This window comes from Micropterus salmoides, unplaced genomic scaffold, assembly GCF_014851395.1.
Source record: "Micropterus salmoides isolate LMB-PRFRI ecotype aquatic unplaced genomic scaffold, ASM1485139v1 Ms_hic_scaffold_16, whole genome shotgun sequence".
NCBI classification, from domain to species: domain Eukaryota; kingdom Metazoa; phylum Chordata; class Actinopteri; order Centrarchiformes; family Centrarchidae; genus Micropterus; species Micropterus salmoides.
This window is the reverse complement of record NW_024040707.1, coordinates 9067588-9095236: the sequence shown is the minus strand read 5'-3', so window position 1 is coordinate 9095236 and position 27649 is coordinate 9067588. Positions and strand designations below refer to the sequence as shown.

The 27649-nt window shown below is 38.8% G+C and overlaps 2 protein-coding genes across 2 annotated transcripts; one reads left to right on the top strand and one right to left on the bottom strand.

Moving 5' to 3' along the window:
* Window positions 1-315: 315 nt before the first annotated feature.
* pym1 (PYM homolog 1, exon junction complex associated factor) lies at window positions 316-5371 on the bottom strand. The gene is made up of 3 exons (XM_038723624.1): window positions 5088-5371; window positions 1533-1626; window positions 316-1392 (listed from the first exon to the last, which is right to left on the bottom strand). Exons 1-3 carry the CDS (start codon window positions 5116-5118, stop codon window positions 882-884), a joined length of 636 nt encoding a protein of 211 aa, XP_038579552.1. The 5' UTR covers window positions 5119-5371; the 3' UTR covers window positions 316-881.
* Window positions 5372-7366: 1995 nt separating this feature from the next.
* On the top strand, window positions 7367-26720 carry spats2 (spermatogenesis associated serine rich 2). Its single transcript, XM_038721981.1, has 13 exons — window positions 7367-7485; window positions 11429-11703; window positions 12634-12713; window positions 14049-14157; window positions 14673-14722; window positions 15062-15284; window positions 17253-17432; window positions 17565-17700; window positions 18495-18553; window positions 20824-20933; window positions 21234-21336; window positions 22426-22571; window positions 22687-26720. Exons 2-13 carry the CDS (start codon window positions 11679-11681, stop codon window positions 22942-22944), a joined length of 1479 nt encoding a protein of 492 aa, XP_038577909.1. The 5' UTR covers window positions 7367-7485; window positions 11429-11678; the 3' UTR covers window positions 22945-26720.
* Window positions 26721-27649: the final 929 nt, after the last annotated feature.

The following is a 27649-nucleotide window of genomic DNA, read 5'->3' as shown; positions in this document are numbered from 1 at the left end:
TAAAGACTCAAATGTTTAGTTGCATATTTTTGTTAAAAAGGCTCAGGCTTTGGATCCACAGACGATACTTAGTATCTTAGTAGGATCAATTCATTGTTGGGTTGGGTCTTTTTATGAGATTTGTTGATAAGAATAAAGTGCAATATCACCACCCTTATCCTTTAAATGTCAAGACATCAAAATAAGCAGTAGTTTTACTTTTTCTAAGAATTTCCTCCCCGCCTTTTTTAAAATAAAATAATAAAGTTATTCAGACTACCCACAGAATACTTGTTCAATCTGAAACTACTAAAAAGAGCAATATGAGATAAAACATTTTACACAGCATGTAGTTTTAATTAATGCAATGACTGTATGAGACAGTTACTCAACATTAGTGTGGCTACAAGAAGCCATCCAATCATTGACAAAAAGGTGTTAATTCTTAAGAGCAGACAGGTCAACAAATTATATTTTCTTAAACAGAAAATACTTTTTCCATTTTATGTGTCAGTAATACCTGATGCCATGAATAGTAGAAAATGGAGAGGACAGACACGCACAAAACAATTTACAATGATGTCTTTAAAAGATATTTATAAATGAGTGGACTGGCCAATACACGTGTATGAGCAGGAGTCATAATACTATCTAGAGATCTGAATCTAGAAAACAGGCTGGTCAGTTCTGAAGATCGGGTGCCTGCTACGTAGACTTCCTGTCAGTCTCGGCTTGAAAGGCCTTGGGACTGTGTTCACTTCCGAAGTTCATAATGAATATCAAATAGGTAGAATATGTTTAATGGAAGCCATGATCACAAAGCTGCAAAGGTCCCTTCCCTGTCTTTCAGTATGTAGTTTGTGTGATTAGTCTGTCTGACTCTTCGGCTTTCCTTTATTGCTTCAAGAATCACGCTCGAGCTGCTGTAACTCATCTCGTAAGGCCAGTACCCGGCCCAGCTTTTCCAACTGATCCTTTGTTGGCTCTTTAATTTCCCCTGAGTCCACTTTCTGCTGCAAATCCTCAACTTGTCGCAGCTTCTTCTTCAGGTTTTTGATCTTCTTGGCCTTTTCAGCAGCTGCTGCTGAGGAGTCATCGGGAGACGAGACAGAAACCGGCGCCGGCATCTTATTTGAAGACTCAACGCCCTCTGAAATGGACACATTCTCGATAGCGTCACTCACCAAGTCCACATCCGCATCCTCGTCCCCATCCTGGCCCTGGTGCTGCTGCTGTTTCCGCTTCTCTTTACGTTTCATGTTGCGTTTGGCAGACTTTGAGAGGCCGGCTGTCTCACTGTCCCCGCAACCGGGGATCTTTTGCTGCTGCTTTGGCGGAGCTGACTCGGACGGATTCATCCCAGGTGGCAGGTCTGGTTTGCTCTTGAAAAACTTCACATACTTGTTTTCATAGCTGAAACAGAAACAAAAGACTTTCCATTTTGTTCAACGCACATCAGTAATTTCTGATGAAAATCGGCCTGTCCTAATCAATAAGGATAAATAAGATTATGATTCTGTGTACAACTGTATGGAAAGAAGAGCTGTACTTACACTGGTACTTCTTCCTGGGGGACATAACCCTCCTTTACCCGCCTTGGCTTCCTCCATGTTCCATCAGGTCGCTGAGTGGAAGCAATGTATTTCCCTGAAGGGCAAAAGGTAAAACATTGTAGCGAGTTTATATATATTTAATATATTTGCATGACCTGTCAATTTTAAGCCAGCAGACCTTTAATTTATCCTGTTCCCTGGGCTTTGACTGTTGTCATGACAAAGAAAATAGCTCAGTGCTCACTCTTTGGAGGTTTGTCAAACTGAGAAATAAATTACATCATGTTCTCTTCTCTTTTTATTGTTGCCCTGCTTATAAAATATTTCAATAACGTTTTTATTTTTTTTATCTTTTATTCTTTTTAGGGTAACGCCTTTCCAAGGACTACAGGTGAAAAATCATCTTTTGGATGACTCAAAGTGGAAGCTGTGCAGCTCCGAGGTCCAATCCAGCAGTTTGCCACATTAATATAACGTAGTGTATTCACATCATAGGGGTGCAGAAATATGAATAAGCTCCAAATGATCACTAAATTGTGTTGCTAGCTGAAACTGCACTAAACAGCCAACATGTTATTGCCGCCTGGGAGATAAAATTTTTCAACGTCATGTTAGCAAGACAAGGAACTCTGGTCAAACTGAAGCACACACTGCAATTTTGACTTATGGTGGATAACACTGGTTTTACGGCTTTGAAAGTCACTTGTGCTTCAGAGAGCACTTTACTCAGTTTTGAACATTTTGCAGCTGAACTACATGCTAAAGTGACGCTCATGTTTGTGGGATAAGAAGAGAGGAGATTAATTATCAGATATTGAGAGTACACAAATAGACATAATCATAAGTATATGGGAAAACTTCAACCTGATACCAAATAATAAGGTAATCAAAGTACAAATGTAATATCATACTCCAGTCACATAACATTGCAACTTAACGAAATACCACAAAAATACCACATGAGCCCGAAGTGGACACTGAGCTGACACCACACCAATAACAATCATTAATAAATCACGTCAACAGAAATATTTTAAAAGTAGGTGCCTTAGACAACACATTCATTATTTCTTTTTTTGTTTAATATATGTGCATTTACTGCAGCACTTGTGAACAAGACAATAATAGATTTAATAAATAACACATTGGCTTCCTGGACTTTTATTAAGTATTAAACCATAAAATCAGCAAGGAGTTGTAGTGCTTTGGCCTCAGTCTTGAAGGGCTGCTATAAGTTTTTACAACCACCAGATGTCACTATGGATGTTTAATTTAAAGCCATTTTATTAAGCCCTAAAAGCTTAAAATCTTTTGGGGGGCATAAAGACAGAGAAAGCCTCAAGTTTCATAAGGTTTCATCCACCCATCACTAGTTAGACAAGCTGTTCACCAAGTGTGTGTGTGTGTTAACTTCCATCCCCTTGTGAACACTCACATGCAGTCTCACACTATGAATCATTACAGTGATCCAAAGCCTAAAACCCTAGAACAGATTGAGGAACAGGAACAAAACACTAGTATAAACACAGTATTAGAGCTGGGAAACATAAGGATATTGTCTATCGTCATACTGTACATACCATGGTATCTATGCCTTCCTGAGATAAATTTTTTATTTATTTATTGTGACATCTTGATAGTTATACCTCTTGAATCCTCTAGACTATCCAAATCAAACAAACTGAGGGGAGATAATCCCTCTTAAGTGCTCACCACTGATGTATGTGACAAAGGTTAGGAAGTAAATAATACCGCCTCATTACAACGGGTCTTAAAGGTTCAGTGTGTAATATTTAGGAGGATCTATTGACAGCAATGCAATATAATATACATAACTATGTTTTCAGTGGTGTATAAGGGACCTTACAAAATGAACCATTATGTTTATATTACGTTGGAATGAGCCATTTATCTACATACACCGTGGGTCCCCTTATATGTAAGTTGCCATGTTGCGCTGCCATATTTCTACAGTAGCCCAAATACACAAACTGTTCTATAGAGCGTGTTCTGTCACTACGTTGAATACGCAAGAAAAACAAGCCGATGTAATAATAAAAGTAGTAGTCTGGTTTATTAGAAGTAAGAAGAGAAGTGAAATTTGGACAAATAGAGGCCCACATATATTATTCAAGAGCCAACAGAGCGTGTCGGCCACCGTAGCTTCCCCTCCGAGCTTTGGAAAAGGAGGGGTGAGCTGTGACTAATTGGTGCATTCATGTGTTTGAATAATGGGATCCTTAACAATCCTTAAATCTTTATTGCAAAAAGAGGAATAAAGTGTACATGGGAAATAAAGAAGTATACATAACAGTATACAAATATATAAGAAGACACAAATAATTAAAACTTTGCCAGGAGTAGTCTATATTATATAAAGATATTAAAAGAAGACCATATGTTGACAGTTTACTGCCTTTTTGTTGTTTGATTTAGAAATGAAATCGATAAAATGTCCAACCTCATGGAGAAAAAGTTAGTTTTTACTGCTGAATTTACTATTTCCATTAGCTTTAATACATTTATTATAAAATGCTTATTTTGTCTGAGGAGCAAGTGAATGCACAGTGAGCCATCTGTTGCAATTCCCAACCATCACCACTAGATGCCACTATAACTTACACACAGAACCTTTAAGGCAAACAGTTTGGGAAGCACCATATGAATTGTAGACAATAGAACCAATAAGCTAGACTGCTTTGGCACAATATTGCACTTTTAAATAATTTCTGCCTCAATTAAAGGTATTTAATTTGTAATTAGCAATAAAACAGGTATTCATGTTGGGTTTTTATATCCATTAACTGTTTCTCAATTCTTTTCTTCTTTTCAATCTCACCCACTCCTTTTCTTGGTCTTACGTACAGCAGTAAGTCACAGTTGGGTTGTTTGAACATATCATACTGTGCATCGTACTCTAGCTTGTGAATACATTTCTACACCTGCTTGATCATCAGAATAACTCGCATTAGTTAACTAGTGAAGATTAGTGATTAATTTCTTTTCTCAGAGACCAAATAACCCGAAAAGTTATATGGAACACAATTTTTCACACACAATAACTTAAGAACAACTGGTGCTGTTAAAAGAATATCGCTTGCATCGTCCAGCTCTGTATCATCACAACATTAACTCACTGACCATTGACTAGTATTAAAACAGAAATAGCTAAGAAACGTTAGCTTGCTAATGTGGCAACTGTCAGTTGGTTATACAAAAAGGTAAAGTGGCCAATTAAAACGGTGATACGTTACACAGGTAACGAAATAAATGTGTTTCTGGTAGCAGTGCATTTAACGTTAACCACACACTATTTCCCATTGATAACAAATGAAATGCGATAGCTACAAGCTAACGTTAGCCATTTCAGCTACGCTTAGCATTAGCTAGCTGCTGAACAAAACACTTGAATCATCGTTTAAATGTCCTGTTGTTGATTATCGATACTGCAGATTGGGGGGGAAAGACTTGGACTTGACTGCATTTGCTGTGTTTAATGAAAAGGAGTGTGTGTGTTCATTTAGACAAAAGGTCTTGCACATGCATCAGCCTTACCAGACTCATCTGTAACATAGGGGGTTGCCATTTTGGTGTAAACTTAACGTGCTGCTCCGCTCCGCTCCCCTCAGTCGGTGTCCACAAACGTCCCCTCGCTCACTTCGATCCCACACGGCAGCAAAATACAACTTTTTCAACTTGTGCTTCCCTCGAGGTGAGAGCTGTCATGGCAGCATCTACAGACGGTTATTTAGAGTGGAGACTCTCCGCGCGGGACAGCTAATGCTAAACACCGATCGCTAAACTGTGTGTGTGTGTGTGTGTGTAAGTGTGTAAGTGTGTAATCGGGCGGCTCAAGGCAGCAAATCGGGCGAACCCCTTTTCTTCGGCTTCGGAAATGACGACGTGGATCATGGGTTGCCAGGTTTGGACAGTCAACCCTTATTCTAACGCTTGTTGAAGTGAACAGCATCGCCCTGTCTTTTGACATTATATAGCATTTTACCTTGTCTGTTTTTATTATTATGCAGAATTTTGGGTGTCATTCATTTCAGTAAGTAGTCTTTTCAATCAATTTCTGGTTACACATTTTGAGATGCATATAAATAAAAGCACAAATAACTGGTATATAAATGCAACATTGCCATCAAAGTGACCAACTGTGAAATCATGACAACAACAGTAATAATAAACTTATTTTACAGAATGTATCCTAAATGGCCATGGTAATGCACATGTAAATAACGGCCAAATTGTTGGGTTTTTTTACATGTAGTTCAATTGTTCTTTTATAACTTGCATCTGTATTTAATTTCCGTATTCAACTGTATGTTTGTCTATGTCTAGCCCCTAATTACCTTAGCAAATTCCTTGTACGTGTAAAATGCTACTTGGCAAGCTCTTTCTGATTCTGATTCTTATTCTGATTTACATTTCTATGTAAATGTACCAGTCATGGGAATCTGCAGCTAGAATGTTTTCTTTGTATAATGACCCATACTGGAAACTGAAAGTAAGATTATTTTGGTCTCTGCTGAATCGATTTAGATTTTCTTAGTGCCCCCAACTTTCAGGAAGTGCAATATTAAGCTGTTGTTTAAAGATGAGCTTCCATTAAATGTGTATGTGGGCTACTGCACTGAGGATATAAACTTGTAAATGCCACATCATTTTATGAAACCTAACATATAAGCCTGAGATGATTGTCCTGGGGCCTGAGACACAGAAGTAGAAATCTGTTAGACCTAGATTCTCTGTCCCAGTTATCAAGTCAGAGACCTTGGGGAGCTGTTGATCTGACAAACAAGGCCACTAATAAATAATAATAACTAAAATAGTGTGTCAGTTATATTCAAGAAACATGTCTGCCTTCTGTGGAAATACATTTTATCATTATACTGGCCTTGTATTGGTTTGTCAAAAGGGACAATTACATTACCGGAAGCAGGAAATTCGATGACACAACTCCACCTTAGCATCTTTAGTGATTATATGTCCTGTTTAGAGCATTTAATTTATGGTATGCACCCATATCTCGGGCATTCTTATCATCTACAAGCATATGAATCCTCCCAGGTTGTAAACCAGCTTACTGTACAGCTTGTTCTGCTTCCATAAATGAATGCTGTTAAAACTTAACCGTTTAATACAGCTAGTGTCAGTAGTTTGAAAAGAAGAATATTTACTTTTTTCTCACTAAGTGAAAAACTAATGTATGGTGCTAATATATAAAAATAAGAAAACAGATCATGAGGGCAATGACGATATCTGTTTAAAATATATCCATAATTTTGTTGCGCTGGTTGTCCACACTGTAAAGCTAGTATGCTTGTCTACTCTGTACACACAACATCTTTTGCATGTATGTCCGTCCTGGGAGAGGGATCCCTCCTCTGTTGATCCTCCAGAAGTTTCTTCCATTTAATGAGGGGTTTTTCCTCATCCAGACTGAGGGTCTAAGGATAGAGGGTCTCTTATGCTATAATGATCATAGAGCCCCTTGAGGCAAATTTGTGATTTGTGAAATAAACTGACTTGACTTGAAATGTGTGGAGAAGATATTTAATTATAAAGATAATGCGGGTATAAATACCCAATAATAATGATATAAACAATCATATTAATGACAATACTTACTGTATGGTGTAGGTGTGGTTTTTCTTCTTTGTTTTCTTTTTTAACACACTTTAACATACATAACTTGGACTGATATATCGAGATGTCGCGCGAGTGCCTTGGTATGAAGCCTTTTGGAAGCACCTAGAAACCTTTTCAAAAATGTTTGAAAAGCGATACAAATTAAAAGGGGGTTCTTTGATTCCAACCTGGCAACCACGAAGGAGTCTAGTCTGGGAAAATATTGCCCACAGCAGACTACTTGGCATTAAAGACGACTGGCGGTAGGAGCTGCGCTGACCCGTTTCCAGAATCTACTGTTCGGTTTTCTTGGCAATAAGTACGTATTTTATATTTTTTAGCTGCTAACACAGCGAACTGATCAGGGTTTTAAAAACGAATGCTTTAATAATAGGAGCTTAGCAGTTCAGTTGCGGGGCCAAAGGATGGCTAGCCTTAACGGTACAACAGAGCTTTGAATAATAAAAGCCAGCAGCCTGTTAGCTGCGCGCTAGCTAAGGTTGCATTCAAAGGTCCATCCATGAAGAAGGCGTTCATACTTTATGCTGCGTTGTCAGTGTTGTTTTGAGAATTTAACGTTAATGGAAAATAATTGCGGCCGGTGCACCGGCATCGCAGAGCCTTGCAAAGCTAAGCACAAAACGCAACGTTAGGTGATGTTAGCAAGCTATCGTTAACGTAACCTCCGGACTTCAGCCAAATGTGTTGAAATGGGCTGCTTTGAAATTAAGCACTGAACGGGGGACCCTGTTTTGTGTGTGCAAGGAAAATTCAGCTCGAAGTTAACTTATCCAACGTTTCCATATTCTGCTAACATTTCAGATTTTATCCACACCGTCCAGCAGACAAGATTAGTTGACCAACATTAACACGGAGTTGGATATTTGATGGATGGTATTCGTGAAGCTGTTGACGCTAACGCTAGGGTTATCATTTTTCTGAGATTGTAGGACACTGTGTCAATTTGGATTTGTTAGCCCGAGGCTAATTTGACTTCTGCAGCAGGCCGAATTGTAGAAACAAATGAATTGATCATGCTTGCTTAACTGCGGCATATGATGACAGGGATGCTTATCTGATAAGCTAGCTGAAATGCAATATTACCTGTTTCAATTAAGGATGTTTAGTTTTCTAGTCTGGATTAAGAAGTGCTCCGTGTTCAATGACTAATACTATACACACAGAGACAACTGGTTTCTCGATGTTTCTCTGTCTGCGTTATTTGGCATTAGCGATTGAAAATATTTCAAATTAAACTTAAAAGTTGACCTCCATAAAAACTGATGTCCCTACAGTCTTGTTTGAGATTGACAGTGGTTTCTCAGTGTGACAGAAACACCTCTTAATTTCCTCTTGGATGTGTCGCACATAACGGCCTTATTTAAATTTGTCAACTTCTTCAATTCAAGCTTTTCAGTCACCAGTGTTTATTTGATTGCTGAGTTAGCACTGAATGGCATCACTCAACACAAGTGCACCTGGCTCTCTTGAGGACTCGAGCACCATCCCTCTTGATAAACATAATGCATCCTAGTCTTTGCGTGACTGGCTGCTGCAGTGTCACTTGTTGATTGTGCTTATGTCAGTCTGACGCTTGCAAAGGTGTGGTGGAACCAGGACTGTGGCATGCCAAGTCATAATCAGGAGGGTGTGGGTTTGTACAGCTTTTTAAGTTTCCCTTTCTAGAGAACCAGGGACAGAAACCTAAAAGGGGGTGGGGGCCATAAAATTGAGTCAAGTTGCTGAAGGTCTGGTTAAAGGGACATATTACGCAGTAGTCAGTAATAGGAATTGGGATATTAGTAGAGTAAGTGATGGCATCATTTCACCACCAAGAATTGTCTTCAGAGGTTTGCAGATTTTTTTTTTCCCCCTCTGCTAAAAAAGTGTGGATGTGTCTATTTTTTTTTAATTTACAAAAATGTTTCTCTACTTGAAAAAACAGTCAATTGCAGATTGAATTTGAGAACAGAGAAATTATGTAATATTATGAAGTGAAACTCTCTGTATTATTAGTCTGACCGCTAGTCAGCTTCCTCAGTGGCCAATTTTACAGTTTAATTTTGTGAGTTGTGAAAATTAAAAGCACATTGCCATTTCAAGGCATAACTGAGTTCAAAGGCCTATAGTCAAAAATCTTTATTTCAGTTATAATGCTGGAACCATTTGTGCCATCAGTTATGAGTTTGGCTCTATGAACATCCAACGTACAGTCGCAGGAAAAAGTATGCAAACCCTTTGGAATGACCTGGATTTCGGCATAAATTGGTCATAAAATGTGATCTGATTTTGTCACAACAATAGACAAACACAGTCTGGTTAAACTAACTCCACACAAACAATTATATCTTTCCATGTTTTTATTGAACACACTGTGGAAACAGTCACAGTGCAGGGTGGGAAAAGTATGTGAACCCTTGGCTTTAATAACTGGTTGTGACCTTCCTTGGCAGCAATAACCTTAACCAAACGTTTCCTGTAGTTTCAGATCAGATCAGGAGTGAAGTTTGGCAATTCCTCTTTACGAATCTGTTTCAGTTCAGCAATATTCTTGGGATGTGTGGTGTGAATCGCTCTCTTGAGGTCATGCCACAGCATCTCAGTCGGGTTGAGGTCAGGACTCTGATTGGTCCACTCCAGAAGGTGTATTTTCTTCTCCTGAAGCCATTCTGTTGATTTACTTCTGTGCTTTGGGTCGTTGTCGTGTTGCATCATCCTGTTGACCTTCAACTGGCAGACAGATGGCCTTACATTCTCCTGCAAAATGTCTTGATAAACTTTGGAATTTTCCCGTCGATGATAACAACTCCAGGCCCTGAGGCAGCAAAGCAGCCAAATCATGATGCCCCCTCCACCATACCTCACAGTTGGGATGAGGTATTTGATGTTGGTGTGCTGTGCCTTGTTTCCTCCGCACATAGGATTCTGTGTTCCTTCCAAACAACTCAACTTTGGTTTCATCTGTCTACAGTATATTTTGCCAGTAGTGCTGTGGAACATCCAGGCACTCTTTTGCAAACTTCACAAGTGCAGCTGTGTTTTTTTGGACAGCAGTGTCTTCCTCTGTGGTGTCCTCCCATGAACTTCTTCTTGTTCTTTTATGTATTGTAGAGTCGTCAACAGAGACGTCAGCATGTTGAGTCTTCCGCTGACACGCTAGGATCCTTCTTAACTTCGTTGAGCTTTCTGCTCTGTTCTCGTGCAGTCATCTTTGCAGGACGGCCACTCCTAGAGTAGCAACAGTGCTGAACTTTTCCCATATAGACAGTTTGTCTTACTGTGGACTGATGGACATCAAGACTTTTAGAGATAACCCTTTCCAGCTTCATGCAAGTCAACAATTTTTAATCTTAGGTCTTCTGAGAGCTCTTTTGCTCGAGGCATGGTTCGCATCAGGCAATGCTTCATGGGAATAGCAAAATTAAAATTGTGTTTTTATAGGGCAGGGCAGCTCTAACCAACATCTCCAATCTCGTCTTATTGATTGGACTTCAAGCTGGCTGACTTCTGACTCCAATTAGCTTTTGGAAAAGTTATTATCCTAGAGGCCCACATTCTTTTTCCACCATGCACTGACTGTTCACTCAGTGTGTTCAATGAAAACATAGTTTTCAATGTTTGTGTGGAATCAGTTTAACCAGACTGTGTTTGTCTATTGTTGTGACTTAGATGAAAATCAGGTAACATTTTATGACCAATTTATGCAGAAATCCAGGTCATTCTAAAGGGTTCGCATACTTTTTTCTGTGACAGATTTTTGAGGAAGTTCTTGATCATGCCTATTAAAAACATTTGTCAGTTAAAGTCATCATCAGCCCATTCAGAGGGCCCAGAGCATGAAGGCATGGTGAATATTCTGTGTAGACCTCATAACATAATCACCCAACACTCCTGCAGGGAACTGAGAAAAGGGAGAAATAACCTTGAAAGATGTGTTTCTCTACAGTCCTACTAACTTTTTTTCTTCCAAACTAAATGCAGCCTTCTTGCCAAGGACAATATTAACTGCAGATTTTTTTGAGAATGCTCTGCCAGACAGACAATAACTTATTAAAATCTGGTTTTCATTCATATTTTTTAGCCAGGAGAAATGGATTTCATTTGATTTGCATTAATATTTTTATATCTCACAAAAGTGGAGATTTAGTGTCTGTGCATTTTTGCTTCATACATAACGGCTACAGTTACTTTCAATGTAAGTGTTTTCAATCATTGGTTCTCATAACGCAGCTGATTTATTTATTTTTTCCTTTTCCCCACAGGTTTGGATCAACGTGGTGGAGAAACAAGAGGAAAACCTGCATCTTTGCCTAAATGGTGTATGCCTGATCTGTTCTTCCAACTCTCCTGCCAGTTGCTGGCGTCATTTCGAACAAGGAAAACTCACAGTGAAATTTAACACACTTATTTGAAAGGCAGCTTAAACATATTTGAAGGGTTATTATAGCTCTTGAGGAAGTATACAACCAAACCTTTCAACCAATCATTTCCACGATACCTCTGTGTGACGACATGGCAAAGAAAAACAGCCAAAAGGGTATGTATTTGCTTTCTTTATTTAAATAATATAAATATAAAAATCTATATTTTTAATATTTTAGTATAGAAACACATTTTTTTAAATGGCTACAGCATTTAGTTACAGGTCGATCATACTTTTTGTAAGTTATTTAACAAGTAATTTTGTGCATAGTTGTTTTTAACTGGAAACTATGTGAGTGGTCCTAAAATTAGTACAGACTAACAGACTGCAATACTTGTTGAATTGTTGTAAAGAGAAATGCTGTGAACATTTGCAGACATTAACCTACTTTCATGCATGGGAAAAACAACTTTTACAAGGGCTCAGCTGTTTTCTCCTGTCTTTAAATGGCCATAGATTAACTTTGGACTTTACCCTGACTTGTCATACTCAGCTGTAAGAGTTTGTTTCAAACTTTTAAAAAGAAATGACCTTAGACCTTTTGTTGAAAATATATATTTTTTTATTTCTTTACCTTAACTCTGATGACAGAGACCCTGAGGTTCATCCTCTTACGACAATGTCTTTTTGAAAACCTTCATTGGTTTATAGTCATTTAAATCAGCTGCAGATTCCAGACACGTGATGAGTTTTAATTTCTTTTTGTTTTCACAAGTGTTTGCTGCTTGTGCTGGTAGCTGAAGTGGCTGTGCTTAAACGCCTAACTAACATGTCCTTCCACCTCCACGATGCAAATCTTTGATTTTGATAAAAAGTGTCAGCTTTTTGCTTGGTGACAAAGACAAATGGCTTCACAAGCACAAGTCTGCCGTTGCAAAGTGTTTCTGAACATGATTCTTGAACGTAGCCGACTGCTCTTTCCAGGAAATCTGTGAAGGTGCCTTGTGGCTGTTTTGTTTAGCAAATGTTGACCTACAGTGGTTTGCAAATATGATTCAAGGCCCAAACAGACAATGGAGTTTCCTTTTTGTTATATTTTTCCAGATACATCTGGGGTGGTGTTTGACACTCGCTCAAAAATGGCCATGTCCCAGGGAGGAACAGCTGAGAGGATGAAGGAGAAGGTAAGGTTTATACTGCACATGGCTGGCGCAGAGAGCCTGCAGGTTCTTTAGTGAAGGGTTACATTTGAAATGTAAAATCACAAAAGGTGTGTAACATTAAGGACTAATGTTTCCAAAATTAAATATTTCCGCTCTGTGTTGGTTGTAGGTTTGCAACTAACGATTACTTTCCTTTTTGAATAATCGGTTTGTAGTTTGGTCTATAAAATTGTAAAAAAAAAAATGTTGATCAGTGTTTCCCAAAGCCCAAACTTCCTCAAATGTTTTGTTTTTTCCACAACCCAAAGATGTACAGTTTACTGTCACAGAGGAGAGAAGAAATCAGAAAATATTCAAGTTTAAGAAACTGGAATCAGAGAATTTAGATAAAAAAAAAAAAAAAAAAAATACTCAAACAGATTAATTGATTATCAAAATAGTTGCCAACAAATGTAATAGTTGACAACTAATGAATTAATCGTTCTGTAGTTGGTGGATTAGCTCCTAAGCCTTGACATTCAGCTTCATTAGTTGTGGGCTCTGCACAGCAGATTCCTAATGAGCTGCTTTTGGGCAACAGTAGACACGAGAGGGTAGGTTGTCAGAGCATGAGCAACAATTATAGTGTTACTAAAGGAAAAATGCAATGTTTAGAGCCAGTCTTGAGTCTTAGGTTATTCTTGACTTGATGAGAGTTAACTTATCTGTGTCTGTAGCAGTTACTGAGATGTTAAATCGCTCAACACTTTAGATCCCACTGAAATCCCATTAAGAAATTACTTCGCCTAAGGTATATCATTATTTAGTCTCGTGATGAGTCTCGTCGTCTTTAAAGCTGTTCATTTATAATGAATTCAATTATTATAAATAATTTGGGACAGTAAACAGTTTCACATGGTGTCATAATGTTTTCATGGCTAATTATTAAGGTTTTGGTTTTAATTAAAAACAATTTTTCAGGGTTTTAATTCTTTACTGGTGCTTACATTCAGTGTAGCTCAAAATAGAGCTACACTGAATGTAAGCACCAGTAAAGAATTAGTGCCAACACTGCTAACAAATATTTTGGTTCTTCTCACGAGCTACCCAAAACATAATAAATAAAAATTGTGAGTATTTGCATTAGAGCTGCTAGTTTGTATAATACGCACCTTCTTTCTTCCTTTGCAAAAAATAAAACTGACTCTTTTTATAGAGAGGAGAGTAATAAAACTAGAGTTCATTGCTGTGTCCTTAAGCCAGGTGTTAATTAAATGTTGAAATACCTTAATTGTGAATTTACAGTAAATGTTGAGTCATCTTGAATGTTGTTTTAGAGGATATTAAAACCTGTTCCCTTCATACTTTATTTTACAGATCAGTGCTGTCAGGGCGGTTGTCCCCAACAAAAGTAACAATGAGATTGTGCTAGTGTTACAGCATTTCGAGAACTGTGTGGACAAGGCCGTTCAAGCTTTCTTAGAAGGTATGAGGATGTCAAGTGTTTGACCTCAGCAGTGGGAAATTATTGGCCCTTAAAGCTTCCTCTTATAAATATTTGCATAATTATACATGCTACCACAAAACTGGTAGTATTGCATATTTTACAACAAGTATGGCTTAAAGACAGTGATAATTACACCACATGAAGAATAATCTATGTCTGCCACAATAATTCTGTAATATACTACAGTATAATGTATTTCCAGTATGACCTTGTCATGGCATGCTGCCCACATTGCTGCTGCTAAACACAACCTTCAGAACATGCATGTGTTTTGTATTCAGAGGTCTGAGCGTCATTTGCATGCCTTTATAGTTTTGCAAGTTTAAATATAGAACAAGAAGGTTGTTCCTGAACGTCACACTGCTTTGTTTGTGTTGTGATTAGTGGTGTCTACACTACGCCTCAATCAGATATTGAGATCGGTATTACAAGAGTTTGAAGTCTGTCATGCCTCACTGTGTTCCTGCGTCATGGTTGTTTGCTTTATACCTCAGGCAGCGCAGTTGAGATCCTGAAGGAGTGGAATGTCACTGGCAAAAAGAAGGTGAGAACCAGAATGCCTGCATCTTAGATGGCTCATTGTTGAGTCAGCATATTTTATGTCAGCCCTAGTTTTTGAAGTATTTGTTTGTAATTGCTGTAGTTACTAAAATTAGATGAGCAAAGTGCCCTTCCTTAATTACAAACTAAAGATTAAGGCAGGGCATGTGAATTTCACAATTTGTAATCCAGCTGTAGCTTAAATTAAAACGTGTGCATGTGTGCGCGCACATGTGTCCGCGTGCACAGTGAATTGGTCCAAGTCACAGCTCTGATTAGGATAGGTACAGTGAGCAAAGTGAATTTACACAAAGAAGTTTGACACTGATATCTCCATGTTTAGCCCAAGAAGAAAAAGAAGCCCAAGCCTCAGCCAGAGGCCACAGCAGAGCCTGCTCCACCTGAGACCAGATTGCCCGAGGAGGACAAGAATGAGATGAATGGCTTTCATGCCAACGGATCGGTAATGGATGGAGAGTCACTTGATTCTCTGAGTGAACAGTTGGACTCCGCCTCCCTGGATGCCGCTGAGCTGGACTCTGAGCCCGCTACATCCGAAACCACCGGTAATCAACAGCTCTGATAAATGATGAAGGGCTGAGGGATTAGAAGTGATTTATATTTATTATTATTTTTAGGACATTGTCATGCTGGGGTGAGGATTACCTGCTTCAATCAGCATAGATATAGATATGTAAAAGTCTGCTCTGATTTGCCATTTCACCATTTAAAGATAAAACAATTTCAGGCTAAATGTTCCACATTGAGATCAACGTTGGTGAACTTCTACTAGTGAATTTGCGCTGTTGACCAATAAATTACAGGTTGTCTTGAAAGTGCTGACCTTTGAGGGGATGGAGAGTCCAAAATAGAGGAAGCCATCATAGATTTTTAGCTGTCTGGAACTAATTACTTTTATTAACCTCCTCTGTTGTGAAAACTGTTATGGAAGATAATTTACCATAAAAGCGCAATGGTTTGTACTAGACAGTCACGAGATAGTAGCCATTGGTACATACACGTCTTTTTATTAAACTGTGAACTTATCGTCCAGTTAGCTAACAAGCTAATGAGTTTGTTAAGTGTCCATTGGCACTCTTGTTAGCTCAGAGAGCTTCATTTTCCCTCCTTGAATAAATTTTATTGAATGAAATGATGTTCAATAGTGAATGAAATGCCAGGGGAAAGTAAACCCAATAGTAGAGAGAAGCCCTGAGAGCTATTGTTTCTGAGCAGTTAGCATCTCTCTTTTTTTCTTTTTATTTATTTGGCTTATTTGTATTAGGGACCGATTCATCTAACAAAGATAAACTGAAAACAGCAATCCAATGTGTGTGTTCTGTTTTAAGCAATTGCTAATTTGCAACACCTGTCCCTAAAAAGGGCTTTTAAAGAAATAAAACATTAAAACAGTTATGAAAGAAAATACAAGATGATGATGATGATGACATTACAATATAACACAAGATAAAAGGAGGTAAAATGCATAAGTCAAAATACAATAAAAACATGTAATGCTAACTACAGTAAACTAGATGTGAGTACACATTTGTTGCTGAACTAACCAGGACTTGGCCTCTCTTTTAAAAGTGGTGAAGTTTGCAGCAGTTTTCAAGTGTTTAGGTAGCAATTCTTTGCTCCTTTCACGGAAAAGGCCGTCTGAGCAAAAGAAGTTTTGCAAAATGAACCTTTACTTTAACTTAGTGGTTCACCACTATCCCTGCGAAAAGTCCTTGTCACCAAGCTTCTGGCCTCCAACTATTTTGCATGGACGAGCAAATGTCACTCCTCTGCATTACATCACCTACTGTATAAAATGTCTGTCTGTGTGACATTCACATCCCATTAACCGTCTTCCATCCAAGTCATGGACCATTTTACTACATAAGAAATAACATTGTCAGAAAACCATTCTACTTTGATGACACAGCATTGACAGCTAATGTGACTACTGAGACTGCTACTTTTGCTGTGTTTGCATCTGCTGATTTCTGATAACAGAAATCCGCACTGTTGAATTTCTTGCTTTTACTCTTGGGTAACATTTTTGTGAATTAAACTTTCCCACGAACAAGCAGCCAAATATAAAAATTTGGTGATGGCAATTTTGATGATCAAATTTCACGTACGAGTACCTCCTAATGAACAGGTAGCATTCATTAGATCAAAACTAGCAATTTATGAAAAGTTAGTGTAGTTGAGAGCTTTTGAAAAAAATATGAATTTCATTGAGGCCCAAAACCTTGTCTGTGTTGTTGCTTTCTGTGACTGTATATATTGTTCCATAATCTTTTGCTAAATGCACAATTGTCCAATTTATGTACAAATTATCATACCAAATCCCACTGTTTTCACTGTTTTTGATAACTTGTATTGCACTTAAGGAATCTAAAGGTTTTTAGGAAAGCATCTAACTCAAATACTCAAACTGCTGACAGACTGGTTGACTATTCTGGCTTATCTCTTTTTTTTTTTAAAGCAGTTTTGGGGACAGTTGGTTTGGAAATTATCTAATTTACTCTGTCTTCTCACAGGTGCAGAAGCAGAAAGTCCAGGTAGTGCTCCAAGTCCCGCTTTACAGCAAGGAGGGAGGAATCACCAGGGTCCCAGAGGCAACAAGACCCGACAGAGGCCAGGCTCAAATTCACATCCACCCACTCCCTTATTAGCACCCACCACTGATGAGCAAGGATCGTCAGGAGCCAAGAAGATAGGTTAGTAAACTATTTTTCTTACTCCTAATCCAGCCTTTCCAAGGCATGGTGAAAACTTAGTCTGGGACCAAATGCATCGTAGCACTTCTTCTGCAACATGTGCCTAACTAATGTTTAACATTTACCCCTCAGCTTCTAACATTGACCGCTCTGTGAAGGACCTGCAGAGATGCACTGCCTCACTGACTCGCTACAGGATGGTGGTCAAGGAGGAGATGGACTCCTCAATCAAGAGAATGAAGCAGACATTTGCTGAGCTCCAGAGCTGGTGAATAAATTTCTTCTAAAATCTGCCTCTGGTCATGGCAGGGATGACCAGAGTAGAGGCGGATGAGAGCACTCGCGCCCCACCTCTGCATTACTCTAATTTTCAAGCTGTTCACTATGATTATCCTGTGGTTTCCTGTCAATATTCTAAGCTGAATGTGAAATCCATTTAGCACCTCTCTTAGCTCCCACCACTACCACTGGCTTGTAATAGTTGGGGGGCATCAGATGCAAACCACCCCACCTCCCTGAATGTCTGTGTGTGCCTGTATACTTGCATTCATGCATGTGCATCCTTGGGACGAACAATACAAACAAAATGGTTACCCACTCGTAGCTCCATGGTACCAGTGTTCAAAAAATGCCACCGGAGTAATATTTTACCCATCACTTCTAACCATTCTACTAGCTACCTATATTATGGAACTGTTTTCCTTCCCATGATTTAAATGAAATTTCTCATTCACTTTTTTTGTCTTAGTAGCTGCTGAGCAACTAAACTGTGGCATAAACACAATAATACTCTCAGGGTTATGATCATGTCTCACGGTCACGTGATAATGGCGCTCATATGCTGTTCTATGGCACAAGGGAGAACTGCATTATGTTACTACTAATATCACACAGTGTATCAGACGCTGCTGTATTTCTGATCCCAAAGTGTGCAGCCACCTCTTTGTTACTGGAATTGCTTTGCAATCTCAGTGCAAAGTCACTGTTCACAATATTTCTTCTTATCTTGTACTGAGTAAAGTAAAATGATCTCTCTCTTTTTTTTTTTTTCTTTTTTTTTAGTTTAATGGACAGAGAAGTAACTCTACTGGGAGAAATGGACAAAGTGAAAGCAGAGTCCAGTAAGTACTGTATTTTCAAGTGTGTGGTGAATGTACTGAACCAAAACCCAGCATGTCTCATACCACCCAGGAGCTGTTAGTATTCTTCACATAATATGATCACCTGACTCGAGGGCTTGGAGAATCTGACCTAAATCACCTCCAGAATAGTAGTAAAAGAGATTGTTGTGGAACAGCAAGTCCTAGTTTCCTCAGAACTGCAGTGGTGCCCTCAGGGGAATATACCTAGTGTGTGTGTGTGTGTGTGTGTGTGTCTAAAACATGACAGAGCAAGACTGCATATTTGTACAAGTAGGCCATACTCTATTCTGTCCTCTCAGTGTAGAGTGCTGTGTGTTTCAGGCCTGGACAGAGTGAATAGTGTCAGGTGTCAGGGGAGACTCAATGCTGTCTTTGTGGAAGGTGTGTGGGGAATTGAGAGGAAAGCGAAGAAACTCTAGTATTTCTTCGGCATTACAAAAGCCAGGTTTCTCAAAATTTAGCTTCTACTAATCTGCTTCTTGTGTTAACTGATGGTTTCTTTTATAACCTTTCGTTCCCTGCAGGAAAAAAAAAAACTGATAAACGGCTCTGAATGTAGATATACAAATAGCAAAAAAAAATAATTTAAGGTTTTATATTATTTGGTATCTAATGATTCTGATTGATCCCTTCTGTGGTACGGTAGGTAGCAGCACTGCAGCTGCTACTAATATCTTGGGCTGTATTTTAATTATAAATTAACCTACCAAATAATTCCTCTCAATTGATCAATGAATTATTTGCCATTTTTCACTAGTTTCTGACATTTAACAGACTAATCACAAATTCCTTAAATCCAAGGCGTCTTCTTCAGATTGCTTGTTTTGTCCGACCAACTTTCCAAAACCCAAAGATATTCAGTTTTCTATCACATAAGACAGTCGGCAAACTGCAAATACTCACAGTTGATAACCTGGAACTATAGATTTGTTTTTGCATTTTTGATTAAAAACAATTAATCGATCATCAAAATAGTTTTTATAGTAAGTATTGTTTAAATAAAATCAGTAAATAAAAGAATACTTCTCAAATGTGGTGTTTTGTCCAATCAACAAAACAATTGTTTAAAATAATATGAAATGTTGAAAAACAGCAAATTATTACTAAAGAACTAGAACAAATGTCTTCATTAATCGATTATCAAAACAGGCGATCTGTCGATCAACCCGATCATTTAACCGACAAATCATTTCAGCTATACTATTGTGAAGTATATAAATCTAAAACAGAGGTACGTGTCTGTTTTTATTTTTTGTGACAGAAAAAAGCAGAAAGCAGCACTTCTGTGTTGATTCTCTGTTTAACATTGATACTCAGCATCATACAGGGAGAGGCGTCCAGCGTAGAAGAGATGCTACGTTTCTTCAGCTTTTCCGCGAGTACACCAGGAAGCAGTGCAGTCACAGGACATGTGGTTTTAAGTAGTTGACACTGTTATGGAGATCATAGCTACTGTATGTAGATTTAACTGCTCCTTTGTTTGAAGCGCAGGTGAAATGTATTAGAACATTAACTGAGTTAAAACATAGAGATGTGTTTAATTTATGACGCTTGTGTCTGTCACTTCTGCAGCTTCACATTAGCATATAGTGTCTTGATTTGAAAACCGCTTTATCTTTGACCCTTGTTTACCTCTTTATTTTTTTTTAGGTGCCACGTCAGATGCACTTTGTACTTGTCATTTCAAAAGACTACAGCTGAGTTCTCACAGGAAAATGAAACTTACTGGGATTGCAGGGAATATTTGTAGTAAAACTGAAACCATAGGTTGATTGATTAATCAGCCGACAGAAAATTATGATAAAATCATAATCGTATGCTGCTACTTTGATAATCAACAAATCATTTAAAGGGATAGTTAAGGATTTTTGAATTGGGGCTGTATGAAGTACTATTGCCTCCAGTGGATGGCATGTCCTTAGATTATAGATACAATGAGTTGTACCTGCACAGAAGCTTGACAATGTACTGCTAGATATATTTTAGCCACCTAAAAGAAGGTTGAAGTGTATGCTATATGCTTTCTAGCACTTTACCTTGCTGTCAAACAGCCATTTCTTTTATAACTAGTGTGCGACCAAGTTGCACTTATGCAAATACGGAGGATCTACTGTTGAGAAAATGTAGTCTGAAACCGGAACACTATGCACAAAAAAAGATTGAAGGTCCTATTGTAGGTTTCATACAACAGGCAGCTTCCACTAAAACCAGTTACAAATCTGTTTAAGATCACATTTCTTGTGTTTCAGTGTTGATTTTGGACGCCCGACAGAAGAGAGCAGAGGAGCTCAGACGGCTGACAGACCAGTCGGCATCCATGTCTGAGGAGCAGTTGACTGAACTGCGTGCAGACATCAAGGTGCTTTAGCAACACTGCTGCTCCAGTTTGGCCTCTGTCTCTTTCTCACAGTGTTTGACTGTACACAGTTGACTAAATGTGAAGTGGGTGTTAATTGTTGAGTCACTATTGAAAGCTAATGAAAAAGAAATTTGTAGCAAGGTTTTTTTTTTGTTTGTTTTTTGTCTTTTCCAAGGTGAAACCCTTGCATAAATATTTGAAAGACAGGGTTCGCTAACAGCTACAATACATTTACCTGGTTCATTTTGTAGCATGCTGGTAATTATAAGTAAGTATAACTTGTTGTCTCTTTTCTTGCAGCACTTTGTGAGTGAGCGTAAATATGATGAGGACCTTGGGAAAGCTGTAAGATTTACATTTGATCTTGAACCGCTGAAGACGAGCATCATAGGGTTTGGATCAGGTACGAGATCTCATTCATCTAGTTTTATCTTCCAATGAAAATTTCAGAAAATACACCCCATCCCCAATTTATTAATCCTGAACGATAAAAGTCTTCCCCACCAATCACAAAACACTTTTTATAAGGCAGTTTGTCAGCAGACTGACAGTAGGTAATGTCAAAACAAGGCCAAAATGTGCCATTTTAGATGATTTAGAGAAGAAGTAGACAAGGCTGAAAATACAAAAAGACTAATTGTTCCTTCAAAAACCCCTTTGCTTTTGCTTTGCTGCCGGCTCTCAGTGGTTAAAGGTTTCCCATACTGTGTGCTATGGACACAATATAGCTGGTACTGAAAGGTTATGACATCCAATAGCCACCAAAGCTGAGATCATAACATTTTTTGTGTTGACACATAAATAAAGCTAAATATAACTTGTGCTTCTTCCTGTGTGACTTCATTGAGAAAATTAAGCAACTAAAATGTGCTATAACAAGAACAGGACATTTTTAGGCAACCAAAGTGTTAAAATTAACTTTCCTAAACTGAAAACTTACTGTGGGAAGCATCAAAGTTCTGAGGGCAAAGCACACTGCAATCAAAAACAAATTCAGAGCTCGTTAAATGCAGTGCTATTAAATAAGCTTTTTTAATGGTGTTTGTTAAATGTACACAGTGCAGTCGATATGATTATCCTCATTGACGGTGCATGGTAACAATTTGTCAGTCTCAAGGTAGCCACCCTCTAAACCCTGCTTTATCATCTATTTTTTTTCTCCAAAAGGGACCATAATTTACAAATTGGAACTAGCAATTAAGACCATACACTTACTAGGAAAGTGTTTACTGAGGTAATCAGGTGAGAAGTACGATCATTTTGTCATGGACTTTTGTAACCAGTGGTGCCCCCTGCTGGCCATTAGAAATAATGCAGGTTTAATGCACTTTCGCATTGTCTTCACTTTTAAGACCCGGGGGTTGCCGCTTGCTTGAAACCCAGGGCCCCCCTTCAAATCCCAACTGTAGACTAGGCTAAAAATTTAGAAATCCTGCTTGAGACAGGTCCCAGTTTATACTGTTTGTGATTGACCTTGTGGTTTCTTTTACAGTTTACCATCCACGAACAGGCTACTCAAATCGGTCCCGCTGTAGCTCCACGTCCTCTTCTGTCGCCAGCCCAAGCCTGCTGGAAACTCCTCCTCCCACCCAGACCCAAAGCATCCCCAGTGAAAACCGCCCTCCACCAAACAAACAGGTCAGCTGGAAAAGCAGTTTGTCGGTCACACCGTAAAGTGGCCTCACAGTTCATAGATGTTGATTCAGTTTATTGTCATCATGTAAATAATTCTGACTGGTAATTCTCCTCTCAGATTTTCCAAGGCAACAGGCGTACCTTCCAGGGACAAGGGTATCACTCGGGCCCACGGTACAACGGCAGTTCCTACCATGACAGGAATGCCGGCCGTGCTAACCACCGCTACCAGAGTGACAGTGGCTCCTCTGGTCCTACTTCACATCACTTTAACAACTCGAGAGGCCCCTCCCGTTCCTCCACGTCCTCCTACAACCAAGACCGACCCTCTCATAACGGCCTGCCCCAAAGGCCTCCGCGGACGCACTGCCCTTGACATTAGAAATCCCGTGCTCAATCCAGCCCATCTACTAACCCTTGCCTTCCCCTCCCCATAACCTAGACAGTCTACCCCCTACTAACTCCTTTCAATGAAGAATAGAATACAAGTTTACATATTCCCGTCAGTTGAGCTGTAGTGCCACCTCTCTGCATCAATCTATTCATCCCTCAAACTTTAAAATCTCTCACTCTTCTGTAATCGCTCTTCCTTTTGCCCCATTCTGGATATGGTAACAGCTTCTATCTTTAGGCTCTGTTGATTGCTATGCTATTGTCAGTCTCTTATTAATTGTTTGAAGTTAAGCAGTCTGCCAGAGACTGACAGGACTACCTGCAACAATTTGTGCACTATTGAAGTTGAACTCTTAGTACTATTTCTATTTTTGCTGTGGCTTTTGTCAGCTCTCTGATTTGCACCTCAGATCTTTTTTCTTTTCCTTGTCTCCCAGAACCATTTCAATGCCTTCACCGTGGAAAGCATTGTGAAAGTGCAAAAGTAGCTCCGGCATTAACAGGGGTTTCTGTCATCAGGAGAGTATACACGCAATCAACACTACAGACTATCGTTAATTGTTTGCAAGGTATAAAATGAAACATATCAAACTGTAATCCAGAGCTTTTCGTATGGCTGCTACAAACAATAGGAAACGTGTTAATGCTAGGACTTAGATGTGTTTGAGAGTAACCAAGGTTGTCCTCTTAAAGGAATAGTTCGACATTTGAGAAATAGCTCCTTCCCTTTCTTGCAAAGAGTTAGATGAGAATATCGATACCTCTGATGTTTGTATGCTAATTATAAAGCTATCACCAGCAGCAGTTACCTGTTCTAGTGTAACAAAATCAGCCTACCTGCACCTCTAAAGCTCACCAATTAACACTTTCTATCTTGTTTGTTTACTCTGTACAAAGGTTGAGGTGTAAAAACTACAAGTTGTGGTTTTATGTGCTAAACAGAGCAAAGCTAGCTGTTTCCCTTGTTTCCGGCCTTTATGCTAAGCTACGCTCATCAGCTGCTGGCTGTAGCTTTGTATATACCGTGCAGACATGAGAGTGGGATCAATCTTCTTATCAAACTCTGCAAGAGAGCAAATAAGCGAGTTGTCAAACCATTTCTTTAAATATTGCTCAAGGAAGTGACGTATCACGCTCTCACTGGCCAACTGGGCTTTCATGTGTGCTGTTGTCCTTGGCTTGCTGTCCATTATTTTATAACAGAGAGAGGGCTCATTACCTTTTGTAGAATAATGTTAAATGATGTGTTAAAACTCACAAGAAAGGAAACGGTCCACATGCTGTTTTATGGTTAGTTCTCAACATTTATTCAGATGGATTTTCTTCCACATGCACCGTTTCTCCTTTGTGTTATGTTGTTATATGCACGTGAATGGCATATAAATGACGTGCTTGCCTTTAGTGACAGAGAGACTTCACATTTGCCTTTCTATAGACATGGATGTCTGCATCATGACTGCTTTTCTAATCAGACGGTACTTGTAGAGCAGACGTGCGGTTTATGATTATGTGTAAGAATAAGCTGCAAGATCTCTTCTTCCCCTTTTTTATATACTCGCTTTATCTCGTCTGTGAAAGTAAAATTCAACAAACTGATGAATGCATTGGAAGGTTGTATTGATTTCACAGATTTTATTTCTCTGTGGCTGCCAAGTAGACGCTTCAAGGCTGTTGCTAGGGTTGAGTCTCACCGTAGGGTCCATAGTTTGTGAACAAAAAGCTGGTGAATACCTCATCATCTTCTTGCAGCGGGCTCCTATTAAGGGATAGCAAGCCCTGGTGATTCCGCATGTCCCATCATCTTGTAGTTATGTGCATACAAGTATGTGGAGCTGCAAGGTTGTAGTGTAAAACTGGTTGTTACATTATTGCTTCTTCATAATGTGTCGCCTTCCCTTAAGTAGACTTCTGAAAAAAATGAATTTAAAATACTATGCCCCCCCCTCTTTTTTCCCCTCCATAGGCTTCTTTTGAATATAGTGAGATTATTATTATTTTTATTATTATTATCCAGTAATTATAGTAGTGAATATTATGGAGAAATGATTGCTAACTTGCATTCTTTGGTAAATATGTGCTGTAATGATACATAAGTATGAAGTATGTTACCCATTGACTTAAACGAACAGTTTGACATTTTGGGAGATATGCTCATTCCCTTTCTTACTGTTTGAAAACACTTCTGGTAAAGCATAAATCGCACCTTTGCTCATTGTTGCCCCCTGTGGCTGTTTGGGGGGGAACAAACGACACCTGTGGTTAAATAGTTTTCCTCCCTCCAGGAGCAGAAATTAGTCCATTACGGCTTGGCATTCTACAGTGAGGCGAAGAAGCACTAGAAAACTGAATTGGTTAAGCAACCAAAAGTTGAAACACATGCTTCAGCAGCAGTGTTCTCAAACTGTATTTTCTGGTTTTACGAGAAAAAAGACTTAACTGGTTGTTTGGCAAAAGTACATCCGCCTCCATTAAAAAGCAACACACAGCCGCCTCCCAGAGCTTTTCGTGGAACCACAGTAACTATCTCTTCTGCAGAGTATTATTCCTGAATGGGACTAGGAAAGAGGTGGAAACAGCTTTGTTTCCGGCACTTCTAAAGCTCACTAATTTACATGCTATATCTTGTTTATACAAGAACCTTTACAACAACGATAATTCAGTTTTAACAGGGTTCATGTGCCAGGTTATTTCTTGGTCAGTATCTTCCTGGAGTCTCCGCTGCTGGCCTGGTGACCGCTCAAAGCCAAGATGTAGTCCAGCACATAACCCTCCTTAAAAATGGAGAATTGTCTTTTTAATGGATTAAACAAAAAAAGATGTAATGTGTTAATGAGTGAGATTTACAGGTGCATTTAGGTGGATTTTGTTAACTTTGGACAGAGCCAAGTTAGAAGTTTCCAGCCTGAAGGCTACTCACGGCAGCATCGTGTGTTATCAATCCTCTCATCTAAGTCACAGTAAGAAGGTGTATTCCTTTAATTGCTTAAGGTGGTATCTTTGTTATGTCGGAGATTTTTATTGACTGACGTTGATGGGGAAATTGTACCAAATTCCTCAACCAGTTCTCCTCTGCTTAATGATGGTGGGTTGCAGGACAGAATCTGCTTTTATTCCAACATATATCTAGTGTTGGAGGTGCTGGACTTGTTCAGTCAAGACTCAGAGTAGTTTCCTCATCTGGGATTTTGTCCGTTTCACTTTTTTTTTTTTTTTTTTTTTTTGGTTTTACATTCCAAGCTGTAGGAATATTAGGTTATTCGCCAAAGAAATTTTGTCCTGCTTAAAGTTGCTGGCTTTTTCTTTCTTTCCTCGGCCTGTAAAGAATTCCAAAGGGGATAAATCCAACACTTCACCATTTCTTCTTCCTCTTCACACCTGACTTTGTTTTCTGATTCCTTCCTATGTATATACATATATGTAGCTATATAATTTTGTGCTCACATGGGGCATTTTGTATGTGATATTCATATTAGGCATAATGGAGGTTAAAACATCTACTTCATTTTTCCAGTAGATCTTGTGTCCTTCTTGTCAAGACAACTTTTCTGAGACAACTGTAAACTCAAGTGCCTTTTCTTGTCTCCCACCGAATCATTGACATCCCTACCACCAAAATATGGACCAAAGACATCGACCGTCCCTGACACCCCCTCGCCTCTCCCCTCTCTCTCTCTCTCTCTCTCTCTCTCCCCCTCCCCCACTCACTGAATTGCACACTTTTCATTTACTACAAATAAACAGTTTGCAATACTAACTGTATATGGATTTTTTTTTTGGTAGTTATAGTCATGTGTGTCTGTTTATCACACTGCATGTAAGCAAACCAGGAGTTGAAGCAGAGGTAACAGTGAGGTTTTGCAACATGTCTGCACATGTAAAAAGTATGTGATCCAAGGTGCACAGCTGCAGGGGTTGGAAGTAATTAACTGGTGGCTTAAATGCAGTAATGAGATGATGAACTAGATTAGTACAATTAAAACGCATAACACTATACTCGAGCACACAAAACCAAACCTGTACAGCCTACAGAGGGCATCATTACTCTTAGAAAATGTCACTGTGATTTCTCAGAGGGAGGTTTGGTGGAGGACCTCCTCAATCAGCAGTGCTAGCAGAGGTATTCAGATCTTTTACATAAGTAACCGTACCAATACAACAATGTAATTTAAGTTTACTAGTCCAGCAATCATAATCCTACTTAAGAAAATTTGGAAGAAGTAAATTACTAAAGTATTTAAAGTGTCAATAGTAGTTTTTGGACAATTTTCTGATCTTTGCTTTTTTGTGAATTGTTGGATACTCATTTTTTTGGGTAAGAGATCAGAAGCCGAAAAGATTAGAGACCACACTGTTAATCCTCAACAGTGTATTGTATGTATGTATGTAATTATAGCTGTCACAAAATGTAGTGGAGTAAAAACTACAAAATTTCCATCTGAAATGTAGTAGAATGGAAGTATCAAAAATAGTAATAAAAATAATCAATTACTTCAGAATTCTACTTAAGTACAGCACATGTAAATGTAGTTACTTTCCAGTCAGCAGCCATATGTTCATTAACCGTCCAGTGCATACATTTTGTCTTTTCATTCTGTGAAAACCTTGGGAATTGGTTCGGTTTGGTCATTATAAGGCATAAGCATCACATTTTCTACTCTCTGCCTTTTATACATTTGTATGGGTAATGT

What these genes read in the sequence shown, in the direction of transcription:
- pym1 (XM_038723624.1), bottom strand. Translation starts at nt 5,118, where the DNA reads ATGGCAACCCCCTATGTTACAGATGAGTCTG. An exon ending in CTATGTTACAGATGAGTCTG is followed by an intron (nt 1,627 to 5,087) that starts GTAAGGCTGATG and finishes TTTGCCCTTCAG; the next exon opens with GGAAATACATTGCTTCCACT. An exon ending in CCCCAGGAAGAAGTACCAGT is followed by an intron (nt 1,393 to 1,532) that starts GTAAGTACAGCT and finishes TTTCTGTTTCAG; the next exon opens with CTATGAAAACAAGTATGTGA.
- spats2 (XM_038721981.1), top strand. Translation starts at nt 11,679, where the DNA reads ATGGCAAAGAAAAACAGCCAAAAGG. An exon ending in CGCTACATCCGAAACCACCG is followed by an intron (nt 15,285 to 17,252) that starts GTAATCAACAGC and finishes GTCTTCTCACAG; the next exon opens with GTGCAGAAGCAGAAAGTCCA. An exon ending in CAAAGTGAAAGCAGAGTCCA is followed by an intron (nt 18,554 to 20,823) that starts GTAAGTACTGTA and finishes CTTGTGTTTCAG; the next exon opens with TGTTGATTTTGGACGCCCGA.